Below are 16,340 nucleotides of genomic sequence, written 5' to 3' on the forward strand. Positions count from 1 at the left end.
TCCTGTAGTTAGATATATTGCATTCAGACATCTTAATTCCTAGCTTTGTGTGTGTGTGTGTGTGTGTGTGTGTGTGTGCGTGTGTGTGTTTCTGTCTCCATCTTCTTTAGAGTTTACATTTTGTTGACAGCAATTAGGCTATACTGCATGTTGTAGGTTATGGTTGTGTTATGTTTTGGATTTTGACAGTTCTTACACATTAACTGCTATATGGTAATTATTTATTTCATTGTGTACTGTCCCACCTTATTTTTTTAATTTGGAAGCTAAACTTTTTGTGCCACAAACCAGTGTGTTATAATTAAAACAATACATTCAAATAATATGGATGCTAGTTATGGGTTATACTTGAAATACTAGTTTGCAATATCAAGCAGTATTACACGCTGTTTTGAAGTTAAAAAAAGGCTACCTGGAAGCAGATCAATTTACAAACAGCTGTGAAAAATAAGGCGGATAGTATAAAAGGCAAAATGAGAAAACTGAGAAACTCTCTTAAGAAAATGATTATTAGTCTTTAAATCCTATATCATACTTTTAGAATTCAGACTATTCTCTTGATATTTCATCATGATGGTGACCAGTTTTTTCAGTAATACATATATAGCAAGTAAAAAAAATATATAAAAAAAACGTTTTATCATATTATAAATGATTGGTTTCTTGATGCCACAAGTTCAGACAGTCTTCGGAAGCATGTGAGTATATGAAATATCTTAAGCGAAGTGCATGCACTACAAATCTATGTGAAAGTGGACATGTGGCTAAAATCTACTGAATGCATGTGTGCGTGAGAGAGACGTTCTGTTATGTTTGGAGAAACACACAAGGGACTCTTTCTGTGTGTTCCATCTGCCATTGACACCCAGGGGACTCAGAGAGGAGGCGTGAATCTGGAAGAGTTATAATGTACCTCAAAAAGGATTTGTCAAAATGTAGCAAACGGCCTTGAGCTAAAAAAAAAGAAAAAAAGCTTTATCTTTACCCCCATTTAACCCTCTTTGTCCCAAAAAATCTGCAGCTCAGTATGCATCACAGCAGAACTTAACGAATGCATACATGCATTTTACATATTATGTATTTATGCAAGTTGTTGGCCATGAATTAGTGAGATTAACTCAAGAATGGCTGTATTTATTCAAATCGCCATTTTTACTCACTGTTGATGAGAATGGGAAAAAAAAGCATTACAAATGTACTTTCTGCATCTCAAATAATTTGATCATATTCACTGTTTGGTGAGTATTTTTTTTATCAAAACAGATGTCTGTGTGCTGTGAATACATTCGGGTAGAATATGTTAAGCGCACATATCAATTTGTTCATTGCACTAATTAAACAGATGTTCTTTTCATGCATAGCATTAATTTGGTGGTCAAAATGATCCTGTTTACCAGTGCTAATGACAAAACTCACTGAGGAAGAATGGGGGAAAGAGAAGAGCAATACTGTATCAGTTCTATAGGCAGCAACATCAAATGATAAAAAAAAACTAAAACAATATTTTTCTGTGACCTTCACCTGATAACACAGATTAATTTGTCTATTTAAAAGAAATAAATCCATAATTAACACCCTGCCTTTGTTTGGTTTGGAATAACATAAAAATTTACAAAATAAACTCTTTAATGATTACTAAAAGGAATAAATAGAAAGGAATGACTGGTCATGTGGAAGAGAAATAACGCCATGAGTAAATATGTTATTTTAGTGCATGTCAGAAATATTTTGAAAGGGATACAAATGTGAAAACATGTTTATAAATAAGTTGGAAAAAAATTAAAATATCATCTATATATTTAACAACAAAACTTTTACATGTAAAAATCTACAGTCACTATTTTAATATCAATAGCAATATGACAACCTATAAAAATGTTTACAGAAAAACAAATACATAGCAATACCAAATAATAGCAAATACAATCATGGTTCCTTATATTAGTACTTAACCTAAAAAATATAACTTATATAGTTTTTGTCATTAAATAAGTCAATATATGAGGTAATCAGTTCATAAACCTAAACCTAAATAAACACTTTCTGTTTCTCTAAATGAAAATCCTGATAAATATATATACTTTTAAAAACACAATTTCAGTTTAGGGATGTGTATCTATCAGTATATTAAAAAAAGACTGAGTTTTGACACAGTTGACATCCCATACTGGCATCTACTGCGGTGGAAGTCTATTGACCAGTGTGTCTGTTGAGAGCACACGGCTAAAAATGTGTAACAGTCTCTCAAGTCTCACGTTCCCAAATTAGAGCTCTTTTGGCATTTTGTGGGTGGAAGAACCTTTAAGTAACACCATCCCTTCACAATCAAGAGGCAAACCGTGTGCATAGAGTGGATATCTCTCAAGAAGGTTCCCAAAAGTGTTTTAAATATGTCCTTGTTGTCTTTCATTCTTCATGACAGCTGTTGTTCAGTGTGGCTTGAAAGAGACAACACTGGTGTCAGTCCAGGTCTGGCCACGGGCTGTAAAGCTGAGGACTGGAAGAGACTCGTCCTCTACATCGGAGGAACCACGAGACCTGTCATTGCTGGAAATGAAAATAAAACATAAATCATTTATTCCATTATTGCAGTAACATGCAGCTATATCAAATATATGATTAAATAAACAATTCATACGCTATGCCTGCACAGTTCCTGTATACTGGTAGCAAGAAATAAGTTACTTTTGACAGATAGCATTTTAAACTTATATATGACATTTAGGGCCAGATTTACTAAAAGCTCGCTCCAGCGCAATTTCGACATTTAAAACTACGGTCAGGATTTACTAAAGACACGCAGTGAAAAATTAGCGCTGAAAAGGCGTGGACAGGGTTAATTTTGTGGCTGGACTTATTGCTTATGCATTTGTAGGAGTTTCCCTTTCAGATGTAAAATGTATGGGAGGAGAGTATTTAAATGAGTATTAAAATGAGTCACGCAAGGTGATTTACTAATGTTTGCGCAAGTCAATTTACTGGTATTCGTACCATTATTTACCCCAGAAAAGCATGTCTTAAACCAGACGCTAATTCGCACTGGTCTCGGTACATTGTGTTGGTCATTATAGAAATGATCCGGCTGCGTCTGGGTTCTTTAATTTGCGTCATTAGTAGATCACGCGCAGGACTTTCCACTCCCATTGGCGCTACTTTGGAATTGCGCTCTCACGCTCATTTGCCCTGTTTAGTAAATCTGGCTCCTAAACCTCATAACTCCACCAGCCTCTATAGTGAATGAAGAGATGCACACATTTTGGCGGAGCATCTCTGCTTGTTTGCAATGCAAAAGAAAACAAAGAACTGGTTGTTTGAATATGTACAGCATTTTCTTTACTCAAGAAACAGTACACATATATAGCCTATATACACTCACCTAAAGGATTATTAGGAACACCTGTTCAATTTCTCATTAATACAATTATCTAATCAACCAATCACATGGCAGTTGCTTCAATGCATTTAGGGGTGTGGTCCTGGTCAAGACAATCTCCTGAACTCCAAACTGAATGTCAGAATGGGAAAGAAAGGTGATTTAAGCAATTTTGAGCGTGGCATGGTTGTTGGTGCCAGACGGGCCGGTCTGAGTATTTCACAATCTGCTCAGTTACTGGGATTTTCACGCACAACCATTTCTAGGGTTTACAAAGAATGGTGTGAAAAGGGAAAAACATCCAGTATGCGGCAGTCCTGTGGGCGAAAATGCCTTGTTGATGCTAGAGGTCAGAGGAGAATGGGCCGACTGATTCAAGCTGATAGAAGAGCAACTTTGACTGAAATAACCACTCGTTACAACCGAGGTATGCAGCAAAGCATTTGTGAAGCCACAACACGCACAACCTTGAGGCGGATGGGCTACAACAGCAGAAGACCCCACCGGGTACCACTCATCTCCACTACAAATAGGAAAAAGAGGCTACAATTTGCACGAGCTCACCAAAATTGGACAGTTGAAGACTGGAAAAATGTTGCCTGGTCTGATGAGTCTCGATTTCTGTTGAGACATTCAGATGGTAGAGTCAGAATTTGGCGTAAACAGAATGAGAACATGGATCCATCATGCCTTGTTACCACTGTGCAGGCTGGTGGTGGTGGTGTAATGGTGTGGGGGATGTTTTCTTGGCACACTTTAGGCCCCTTAGTGCCAATTGGGCATCGTTTAAATGCCACGGCCTACCTGAGCATTGTTTCTGACCATGTCCATCCCTTTATGACCACCATGTACCCATCCTCTGATGGCTACTTCCAGCAGGATAATGCACCATGTCACAAAGCTCGAATCATTTCAAATTGGTTTCTTGAACATGACAATGAGTTCACTGTACTAAAATGGCCCCCACAGTCACCAGATCTCAACCCAATAGAGCATCTTTGGGATGTGGTAGAACGGGAGCTTCGTGCCCTGGATGTGCATCCCACAAATCTCCATCAACTGCAAGATGCAATCCTATCAATATGGGCCAACATTTCTAAAGAATGCTTTCAGCACCTTGTTGAATCAATGCCACGTAGAATTAAGGCAGTTCTGAAGGCGAAAGGGGGTCAAACACAGTATTAGTATGGTGTTCCTAATAATCCTTTAGGTGAGTGTATATACATATAAAGACTAATGTTCTATGTATTTGAGGCGCGGAGAAGAGTGTCTAAAACTAGAATTTGTCGTTGAGTCATAGCCAATACTGTCTTAAATAGCCTGTGCGTAGCAGCTTCATCTTTTATAACATGAGATTTTGGCCAAATGACAGAAAAAACTGGCCATCCACATAGCTACAATAAACTTCATAACCTTAAAAATACACAACATTAGCAGGTCAAAACCTTTGTAACTTCATTTGAGCTTGATTTTGGTAGTGTTAATAATATAATGACACATGCAAGTATATGATCATATATAAAGCCACAATATCAACTTTGATAAAACAGTGTTTATTTTAAAAAAATCATCCATTTCCTGAAAAGTAGCAGTGTTGGTCATACAAGGTTTCCAGCCGACAGCGGGGCGAGGTTTGGGGGTGCCAAAATTTTTATTTTGCTTATGTCACAATATGAAGAAACTCTGACCCTGGTTTCAGTAAGAACTTTTCCGTGATCAATTCTTAATAGAGCCATTTTTTTGCTAAGAGTGAAGAACATTTTAATAACCTTTTTCCACTATAAATAATATTTTGTGCAATGAAAAGGTTCAACGAATGTTAAAGGCTCTTCATGGAACCATTGATGCCAATAGGGTCTTTCGCACCGGTATAGGGTCTGTAACTGTTAGTGGAAGTATAAATCTTTTTGGCGTGTTAACACCGCAGGAACTGGGAACAATTTTACTCCTTTTGGACTAAATTAACTCTACTTCAGAGTAGAGTACAGAGCAGGACCTTTATTTTTAAGAGTGTACCTTGGAGAAAAAAACATGTTTGTAAAACTTAAAAAGCAGATCTGTTGATTTGGTTTCATAACTGTAGTTACAGTATACCTCTAAAGCTGGTGCCTCCTGAAGTTTGGCAAACGGGTGACGGTGAACCCTGTGGTCTCAGGACTGGAGCAAAGGCACTTTTTTGTTTGGTAGAGGATGGGAAAGATGAGAAGGGCAAGAGGGAGGATGAGGAGCTGGAGCCTGGTACAGTGGGGCTAGATGGCATTACTGAAAAGAAAAAAAAGTTGCTTCGATTATACCAACATTTTATCTGACTGTCTAAAATCACTGTATTTCCAGCAAGAAAAAGAAGGTGAAAAGGGAAATCTGAAACTCACTAGCATAAGGAGAGCTGTTTGGGGAGGCACTGTTAAAGCCAGGTGACCCTGAAACACCCAGACTGCTCATGGGCACTGCCCCGTAACTCATGCCCCCGTTGGACCCATAACCCGACTGCTGAGGGGTCGATGCTGATGGGTAGCCACGTGGAGACAAACTGCGACTGTAACCTTGAATAAAAGTGAGAGAAATCATAATACTTTACTCAATCAACAAAACAAAAATCAAGCTCTTAAAACATGCTTTTAAACCTCTGGTGCGGTTTTACATCTTTTTTTTTATATATATATATATTTTATGCTATCGGAATGGTACGAAACTTGGTAAAGATTCTATGTGAACACACACACACACACAAAAACGGACATCACTCAAAATTTTTAAATGGTCTTGAAAAAAAAAAGTCACACTTGTATTGTTTGTGGTCATGAATGAATGGGAAACTAATTTCATCTAGTGGAAGTGTTTGGTACTGCACACAACAAATTCTTACTGAAATTTCATTTCTTGAGATATCAATGTCAGATTTGGAACACAACTTGTTTAGATTTATGGCTTTCATTTTCTCGGTGTGTTTAAAAGTAAAACATGATTTGGAAAATATATACTTCATGTACAATTTTAAATAGTATTTTTGTGCATTTTTCATAACAATAAACTTTAACTTTGATAACTTTTTAAAATTCACTTAAAAAAAACAACAACACGTCTTTAAAACTTCTGTGTTCTTTAAAAAGAGACCTAACAATTCTGTGCTCAAAAACATTCAAGATTTATTTACATTATTTACATTTTCAGGTCTATGCTCATAAAGTGAAATGGATTATATAATTACTTCATAAATATCATTTAGTACCATAAAATCCCCTAAAATACAAAACATTCGATAAAAAACTTTATCAAACTGAAATATAGTACATTCACTTTATTAAAAAAAAAAAAAAGAGGCATTTATGACAGCCACACGAGCAGCACTAGAAGGTTAAATAAAGGCTGAAAGTGACTTCAAAATTCATAAAAGTTGTGTTCATTTGTTGAAATTATCTTAATGGACAAAACGTGTAAGTATCATAAACTGTTGTTGATCACAGAGCTTAATAATTGCGATAATTAAAAATCCTATTGGGTTTTTGTTGAGGTAACCAGAGTGATCCTAACTTCTGGGTTGGCCTATATATGTCAGCGCTCTATAAATGAGTGTTATTGACATCTAGGTCATCTATAGCACTGAGTAAGACTGAATCTTAGGGTAAATGTCTTCAGATCCTCACCTTGGCTACTGGTTTGACCGTGTTCCCCAATGCTTACACCCAGCTGTGTGGGATAGGAGTTGAGCCCCATGACACTGCCATGGACAGGGGAACTCGGCATGGCCTGCAGCTGACTGTGAGGTCGCGGCACGCTGTAAAGAGCCTCGGCTATATCTGCAGCCCGTTTCAGCAACATGTCCTGCAACGGCACAACATCAAAGACAAGTTTTACACGACAGGAAAACCTATTGGGTGACATCACTTCATTTCTCTCGAGACTAAGGTCTAAGACTGCCAACAGTTCCAGTTTACCGACCTAAAAAGGGTCTTCATCAGGTCAAACAAACACAATTTTTTTTATTTATTTGATAAAAACCTGGCCCAAAGATCTTTAAAACAAAGCTTGCTCAGCTCAGAAGCTGCATTACAAATCTGGACCAACACAGCCTTGTAACTGCACATTTTAAGGAAGTAAATGATTCTGTGTCTTCACTAAGGTATATCGTAATTGATCAAGTTTGAGGAGGGAACAGAAACATCTCTTACTTGTCTTCAGTAGAATTGTATATAAAGCTGAATTGAACGTGTTTCATAATGAATGAACTGTACACAGTTACTGAATTGACTTGAATAATGACACTCTGATTTTGCTACAGCTTGCTACATCACATTTGATGAAGTTTGCATCATTAATTCTGTTACTATATACAACTTTATACAATTTCTTTTGTATAAACCATTTTTGTGATTTTATGTTGATCCACTAAAGACAAATGGAGTGGAAATGTTGTTGGATTCTATAGATTGAAAGCAGCATTTATTTTTATTTTTTATTTTTGTATGTTCCTTTGCATTTTATACCGTGATAGTAAACTTCACCCACTTGTAATACTGAAGAAAAGAGGACAAAATTATGTTTGTTTGGCCTGCCGGTACGAGTTGAGTCAGTAAATTGAGAAGGCATTTTGTAAAAACATTCATTTGTTGCTATGAAGATGCATTTCTTAGATGTGCGTATATTATTTTGAATGTTCTAAAAGCCAGAGACCACATTGGATTCAAAACTTCGCAAATCAAATAAGCTGATTTGGTACATTAACCAGATTTCCTTACTTCCATTGAAGTGCACATGTTGTGCTATGGAACATTTTCGAATCATGCTAGCTAGATAATATGGATCTTGACATAATATTGATGGATTCCTGAAATTTCCGTTCCATTTTTACCCAAATTGTTATGCTGATAATGTCATCTGAAACAAAATAGAAGCATGTTCACTAGTGATCTCAGGCATTTGGACCCCAATGTATGTGTTCAACACACTCCATGCCACAGACAGTATTCTTATATCTACTGCATATATTTACTGCAATTCAGTGGTTACCTGATTGCTGGTGGAATTTCCATAGAGAGACTCAACAACGTCTGCTGCTCTTTTAAGTAACATTTCCTAAAATATAGAAAATCAGTTCCAGAGAGAGTAGATAAATATGACATATCTGTGGGTCTGTTGGTGTGTACTTCTGTGTTTGAGTTAACGGTTATATGTGTACGTCAGTATTTACTAACCTTTGCCAATCTGTCGGGGTCACCAGGATGGCGAGGGATCAGCTTTTGAAGTCTCTGGAAGCCGTAGTCAATAGTTGGCTCATTCAGTGCTAGAGATAACAATACTTAGTGAGAATCCATTATTTACTTTAAAATACCTGAACTAATCCCATTGTGTGTAGTTAATGAAAAGGAATCAGGCAAGGGATTTATGTATGAATCCATAGCCACTCTCGTCCTGATTGATATTATCAGTCTTTTATCGGTTGTTAAAGGTGAAGTACGTAATTTCTTCCTCATAAGTGGCACCAATCAGAGTTGCAAATGACTGTGGTTACACTTTATTTTGATAGTTCACTTTAGACATTCAATTAACTATATGAAACTTTGCAGCTACATGTCAGCTAACTCTCATTAGAGTATTAGTAGACTTTTAGGTTAGGGTTCATGTTAGTATAAGTTGACATGTACTTGCAAAGTCAGTATAATGTCTGTTGGGGGACCATCAAAATAAAGTGTTAGCAGAAATTAGACAGGCTACTAATACTCTAATGACTGCTAGTTGACATGTAGTTGCAAAGTTACTTATAGTTAGTAGAATGTCTAAAGTGAACTTTCGAATTAGTATTACCATGATTGTTTCCAAACAGGTTTCCCAAACACTCCAACTCCCATTATACCATATTCCATTGTCCAGCCAAACAGGGAGTTTCACACAAAACTTTGATTAGATAAGCCAGAAGATGACATGTTGGGTCACTCAAATAAACCTGGCAATGTATTGGTTTACAGTGCTTGGGGAAGTCAACTTACAAATGACTTCTAGTTATCTCTGCACTTCAAACATAGAAAGAAAGTAGTTGAACACAGTGGCTCCTAACCCTCTTCTTCATTTTTGCTGCGTCCCAATTAGCATACTAGCCATCATGAAATTAGATTTAGTGCATCCCAAATAGTAGTCTGCTGAAATTAGTATTCAAAAGATACCCGGATGGTCTTTTTCCGGTTAGAATCCAAAGTGCAGATCCGTGCACACGCTAACGGATAATATTTCCCACAACACAATGCGTGTTGGATAAGGATTCGATTAGAACGACAAACACAAATAAAAAGTGTTAAAAAAACTACAAACATGGCAGATATTTACCAGAGAGATGGTTAAGTAGAGAGGTTTAGATAAAGGTTTGAGTGATTAATTATCAGTATCTAACCTGATGAAAATATATTTGTTCAATGTTATCCACATTATATATTTTAACTTTTATAATGATACATTAACTTTGAAATGCATCATTATGCAAACACATGAGGAGAGTCTCCACATAAAAAAGACCCACGACTGGCAGATCAACGTGCTTCTACATTTCTCTCAGATTCGGTAGGAAATTAAATTAAATCAAATTTGGGCAGATTTTAACTGTGACAAGATGATTGACAGGGCAGTTTAAACGGTGACAGATGCGCGTAACTAAGCGACAGAGATGCCCGTTATAGACGCAATCTGTCCAAAATCTTGCGTACTCTTCTGCTACACACTCAAAAGTATGTACTTTTTCTTCACAAAAAACATACTTTTTTTAGGCATTGTATAAGTAGGCGAACTGGGACGCAGCACTTGTATGTCTCCCTAACCAGGTCAGGTCATCAGCTCATTAGTAGAGACTCCAAGACCTGAAATGGGTGGTAACATTAAAAAAGTGCAGTGTTGTGACGGCTCCAGGAACAGGGTTGGGAACCACTGGTTTAACATAATATACTTGTCTTTAAATATGCAACTCTGCATGAGTGTGGATGTCTATGTGTATGTTTTATAACCAGTATAAATGTATATTTAATGTATACATTTTACAAATTAAACAATTTACCTGTATAAATGAAGCGCCCTGGAGCTCCTTTACAGAACTGCTTGGATTTGTAGGACAGCGTCACTTCCACAACCCCTGGAATGTGTCGAGGAGGAGTTTGAACTCGGATTGCATGAGGAGTGATTAGCTGCATGAAAAATGACAGGAAAGTTTGGTTACAGATTCTTGGTACTCAATCATTGAGCCAATTATTCAAATATTACATCAGAAGTCAAAGCTGGCTTGGACACACATACCTCGCTCCACACTAACATGCTCCCGAACACCACTTGCAGACCGTCAAAGAAGTTTTCCCCAATCACAATTACCATAGCCCCGCCTGTCGTCCAACCTTCACTGGGACTGATGGCTTTGATACAGGGAGTAGCTGAAGTGGAGAGAGAATGAAAAGGTGATTAAAAATGCAAGAAATGATCACGCGAGGACTGATGAACGCCCCCCAGTAAGTCCTAAGTGACCATATAGACACTGTCTTGCAACAGAATAAGCAAATTTAGAGCCCTCCCCTTCTGACTCCCTTTGCTTTTTCTCAATGGCATTTCTTCTAAATCTCACCGTATTCCATGCTAGTCTCCATCGTCTCATTTGAATCCATTCTGCGAGCGCGACGTCCGTGTTTGGAGTTGTTGTGCACAAACATATTATCAGAAATGGCTAGTACAGGACCATCCACGTTGACCGTCGTGGACAGAACCACCTGTTTGAAAAAAAAAAAAAAGACATATTGATGACAAAAACAGTTCGAAGGAGGAGATTTATGTAGTTCATAAAAACCTTCCAGTCAATTTCTTTTGATTCATCTCAAAATACGATCAGTGATATCCTCGCAATGTTATCTTTAGAAAGGGCTAATACTGTTGATTTAAAATCTGTAGTTTTAGCACTTGTCGAATCATTTGTAATAAAGAGCCCTACACAAATAACAGCCAAAGAGTGTAAGAACAAATTGTGATAATTACAGAATATTTCAAACCACATACTAACTAATGCAGTTTCAAAAAGATACAGGAATATTCACCAGATGACTTGAATAGCTATATTTGGAAAGAATGAATCATTCTGTGAGTGAGAATTTGCATCTGTATAGAAAAAAAAAACAAATTTTACTCTAAAGACTTTTTAATGTAAAAATCCTTTTAGAGCTAAACAATAATAATAAAAAAAGCTAGAGTAAAAAAAAAAATATATATATACATTTCCGTATTCCTACTTTAAAATTTCATGTTTAATTCAATGTGTTACTTGCAATTTCTTTGTAATTATTAGTGAAATGTAAGCATCCCCACTGTTTTTGTCAAATTCAATATAAAATGATAATTTGATTTTATTGTGATTTTTATAAAAAAAAAATACAAATAAATATGTTGTAATAACACTATTGTACTATAATTTATTTTCATGTAAAATGACAATACTTATATTTACATCTTAATTTCTTCATTTCCACACAGTAACCCATCGTGCTTTTATTTAGACGAGTTGCTGGCAAATAAAAACATGTGCTGCTGGTTTCAGATTGAAGTGTTGTTCATTTCCACGCATGCATCTCATGATATCAGGTGTATAAATGCATCGCTTCGCTCTTTATTAACGGAAGCCCTTATATATTTTTAATGAATTAGCACCCTGTGCAACTTGACAATTGCACTAAGCCATACAAAGCCATGTTGATTTAATTTCGATATTTATCGTGCAGCCCTAGTGCTCACACATGTACAAAAGATTGTAGAGTTGAAGACGATAAAACAACGTGACAACACATAAGAGGAATAGATAAGAGGGATTCTGCAAATGCTGCTGCAAAGAAAAAAGAAAATAATGAGGAAGGACAGCAGGGAAATGAAGAGTGAGGGATGAAATGTCAGATAGCAGCTCCAGTAGTGAAAGACAAGTGTGAGGAAGTAAAGCACGAGGTCCCCAGTGAACACTTCCTGGGTCACATAAGCTGACCTCCTCCATCTGGAGCCCATCACTCAAATCCTGACAACTTCCTGAAGCACCTTCCTGATGATCCCTGCTTCTACTACTTTCCGGATTTTTCTCATGAGATATTAAACTCACAATCTCAGCTTATCCACCACTAGACTGCAAACAAAACCTTACATCGGTATATTTGTCTTATTTTCCAGTATATATATCTTTAAAACAAGATAAATGTACCTGAGAGACATATGGCATACATAATGCGTTCTTCGAGTTGCAGACTTTTGTCAATTGCTTCTCTCTCTTTTTTTGCCTGCGTTGTCTTACAATCTTACATTCAACATACATTCTCTGTCAAATCCTTATACTTTTTCTTGTGCAAATTTCCTTGTAATGTATATATTGTTGCTCTAAGCATGTTTGGATATTTTTACTGGATATAAAAGAAAGATGCTGATTAAGAAATGATTTTTAGTACTGTAGAGAAAAGAATAAACTCGGCGAAAAGGAATAAATTCACTGTGACTGGGTTCTGCCTTAGAGACAACAGAACATTTCAGCATTTTGCAAATACATATAAATGATCCATACCTGGAATCTCCTCATGTCTCGGGGGTTCCCTGCGGTTTTCAGACAATTTTGATTGCACTTCAGGAAAAACTTCAAGAAAAATCTGTGGGAAACAAACAAAAACCAAGCTGTAAACCAGTAAACCAAGCAAGAAGAGGATTACTGTAGATGGAGAGGGAAGTGAATTGTATGGCCTGCTTCTATTAGTAGCTTTCTTATAAATAAATAAGTAAAAATAGGTATATCCGCTTTTAAAAGGGAGTATTTTATGTTGGTCCTGTAAGACATGGTCCTGTTTTTGGTAAGACATTTTTTGTTTACTTATCTATGATGCATATGTTGTACTCCGATGCAAAGTCAACGTAAAGTCCACAAGCAAAAGTAATTCTCTGTCTCTCACTCGACCATTTTGTAGAATTGACAGAAGAAGAATAGTTAGGGTTAGGGTTCATATTTTAGGGTTTGAAATACATTGATTGATCGTAGGCCTCATTGATGCATCTCAGTCTTTTTGAGGTGAATTTTTTTGTATAAGCTCAGATCAGCGATGCCTACGATCAATCAGTTCCCAAAAGAAATACAAAACCTGTGCTCATTGAAAGAAAACAAGTTGATAAAAAGATTGAGTCTAATATTTGGGAATAACATGCATCAGCAATTATTTTTGTAGGGTGGTCATTTTTGACCTGGAACACCACAAGTATAAAAAAAAATTGTTTAATTATATTTGGGAAGTTGTTATACACTGTGTGAGCAAAATCAGTACGTTTTAGTTCAATGCGATAACATTAACTAGCATTTTCGGGAAAAAGAAAATTCTCTCTGTGTAAAAATGACCGGAACATGAGAATTAAATCCCCCAAAAAAATCCTAAATGTGAATCAAATTTGTTATTTGTGAGATGATGAACATGTGTCCAGAGGTGTAAATTACTAATTGCACTTCATTACTACATTTAAACTTATCAAGACCTTCAAAGTACAAAGTACATATTTCACAGGTCATCATGAAGCAGATCTAACTTCTATCTTTTGACACAGAATCCATCTTTTCCCTTAAGTATAATTTCCCTTAAGTACTTTTATGCCCCTGTATGTAAAATTTCCATTCCATAACAATTTGGCAAGGCTAAGCAATGAATAAATAAAAAAATCATTTTTTGTTGCATGAACCCCCAAAAACATGTGGATACAGTTGAACTAAGACTGACCAATAGTTGCCTGAAGTTTTACCATTTGATCTAGACTTTAAACAAATGACTGAACCACTGTCCTCCAACCCTCTCCCTCTTTCTTACAGTATCTTACAACACACTCGTCAAGGTCTTGCGTGCTGTTTCGTGCCTCGCGTACCGTTCTTCTCACTTTAACTATGATAAACTTTTTAGTCCTTGATGAAATCATAGAGCACAGCTGCAAGCAGGGAAATGAAAGCACATCGGCCAGGCACACATTAACATGCATTAGTCACTCCCCCACCCACTTAGCATGCAAATCTCTAAGCCTCGCTGCCTTGCACCTTCTGCCATGTATCCATTCACTGCATCATAATTAGACCCATCTTGCATAATTAATTAGGACTCCTGGAAAACCTTGCAACTTCAGCACAACATCCCTCCATCTCTGTTGTGACATAAGGAAAAGTTTAATAATCACGTTTTGCACAGCTGTGATATTTAGATTCACTGGAGTAAGGTCTTCACCAACGCAATCTCATATTTGTTGTTGTTTATAATTCTCATATATAGTGACTAATTCGTTCAAATTTGTACTAGGCCTACCTCACTTGTATATTTTCGTAAGATTTGTTTAGACCCCAGTGATGGGTGAGTTTAGGGGTGGTCCTTTCTGGGGACTTAATGGTTAAAAGTTAGGGTTAGGGTTAGGGTTAGTTAGTCTCGATTCAAGCATCCACACGATCTCATTCCTAAAGCGATTTGGCTATGTCTATGTAGCGAACATTAAAATAATTTCGTATACCAAACTTTTTAGTAGTTTCCGCAAAAATATATTAAGCAGCAAAAACTGTTTTCAACATTGATAAAAATCCGAAATGTTTCTCGAGCAGCAAATCATCATATTAGACTGATTTCTGAAGGATCATGTGACGCTGAAGACTAGAGTAATGATGCTGAAAATTCAGCTTTGATCACAGGAATAAATCACATTTTACAATATATTCAAACAGAAAACAATTATTTTTAAATGTTAATAATATTTTTGCAATATTACCGTTTATACTGGATTAAATAAATGCAGCCTTGGTGAGCATAAGAGACTTATTTCAAAAACGTTAAATAATCTTAATGATTCCAAATGTGTATGAATTCTTTTACAAAACCAAACCTAATAATTGTTATTATTAATCAGAAGGATTTTTAAGGTTTTAAATGATTATGTAAGATCAGAGAATAAAGAAAAGCAACATAATACAGTTTAAAAAGCATCCCATATGCGTCTCATGAGGTGAGTTGAATTAATGTCCTGAAGAAGCTAAAATATTGGATAGTTTTGATTTATTTAACATTTTGGTCACCTGTGCGTTCAGTAATTTCACACTTAATTGGTGGAAGTTATTATTATTTTACTACCACTATAATACTAAAATGTAGAAAAAAGTAGGCTAATATTAAACATAAGTAGGTATTTACAAATGTTACAATTCCACCATTTTGAAACTAAACCTGCAATTTCTTTATAAGATGTGTATTAACTCAAACAATAACTGTTTTCTTGATGGTTGTAAGTTGGTGTTTTTACACTTCAGAATGAACTGAATATAAGTTATATATTTATCATTTGAATAGCACCCATTACCACAGACAAAAAACAAAGGATGAGAAAGAGACAGTTGATATGTTAGATGCAGAACCATCACTCATCAGTCTTTCCTCTTGTCCATCTCTCCTCCCTCCCGTTCCGTCTTAGAAAAACAAAACAGTGTCATGACATCGAGGGAGTGGGGGAAGGAAAAGTAGGAAACCAGATGTGCAGCATCGAAACACTGACATGCTGAAAAGTTTCGGCATCAATTCATCAACGACTGTATGCCACATGTGTGTTTGTGTGAGTACGTGTCGAGTCGACACCGAGTTTTATATCACAACAACATTATATCAAACCCGAATTATTTAAAATGCAACCATGAAGATTTGAACCAATGAAGTATCAGACACTGACGTACTGGTATTATTCTACGTATTATATTCATCATCAGCAAACAAAACAACAACACAAATCCCCGTAAAGTGTAGTGTTGGATAGGTGAGGGTTGTGGGGGAAGCCTCTGAGGGGTTTTGGGTAGCAGAGGTTAGCTAGGGCTGGTCATAAATACTCTGGGCTCCCAGAATCCCTTGGCAGACTTTGGGGCCAGACTGGTCGTGGGGTTAACAGGGCACGTTCCCAACCTCTGACCCCACTAACAGGGCACACATAGAGG

At 36.5% G+C, this 16,340-nt stretch overlaps 1 protein-coding gene across 2 annotated transcripts in view; it reads right to left on the reverse strand.

Annotated features, from left to right (window-relative positions):
* Window positions 1-1,935: 1,935 nt before the first annotated feature.
* Window positions 1,936-16,340, reverse strand: part of ebf2 (EBF transcription factor 2) — a 29,684-nt gene continuing 15,279 nt past the window's right edge. For both annotated transcript variants that reach the window (XM_084413486.1, XM_084413485.1), the window contains exons 7-16: window positions 12,924-13,005; window positions 10,965-11,106; window positions 10,646-10,776; window positions 10,410-10,536; window positions 8,566-8,654; window positions 8,381-8,446; window positions 7,018-7,195; window positions 5,746-5,916; window positions 5,468-5,635; window positions 1,936-2,547 (exon numbers count right to left, since the gene is read on the reverse strand). In XM_084413486.1, coding sequence (XP_084269612.1) covers window positions 2,516-2,547; window positions 5,468-5,635; window positions 5,746-5,916; window positions 7,018-7,195; window positions 8,381-8,446; window positions 8,566-8,654; window positions 10,410-10,536; window positions 10,646-10,776; window positions 10,965-11,106; window positions 12,924-13,005 — 1,186 coding nt within the window. In that variant the 3' untranslated portion in view covers window positions 1,936-2,515. The remainder of the gene's footprint in view (window positions 2,548-5,467; window positions 5,636-5,745; window positions 5,917-7,017; window positions 7,196-8,380; window positions 8,447-8,565; window positions 8,655-10,409; window positions 10,537-10,645; window positions 10,777-10,964; window positions 11,107-12,923; window positions 13,006-16,340) is intronic.

This window comes from Rutilus rutilus, assembly GCF_951802725.1.
Source record: "Rutilus rutilus genome assembly, chromosome: 7".
NCBI classification, from domain to species: Eukaryota; Metazoa; Chordata; class Actinopteri; order Cypriniformes; family Leuciscidae; genus Rutilus; species Rutilus rutilus.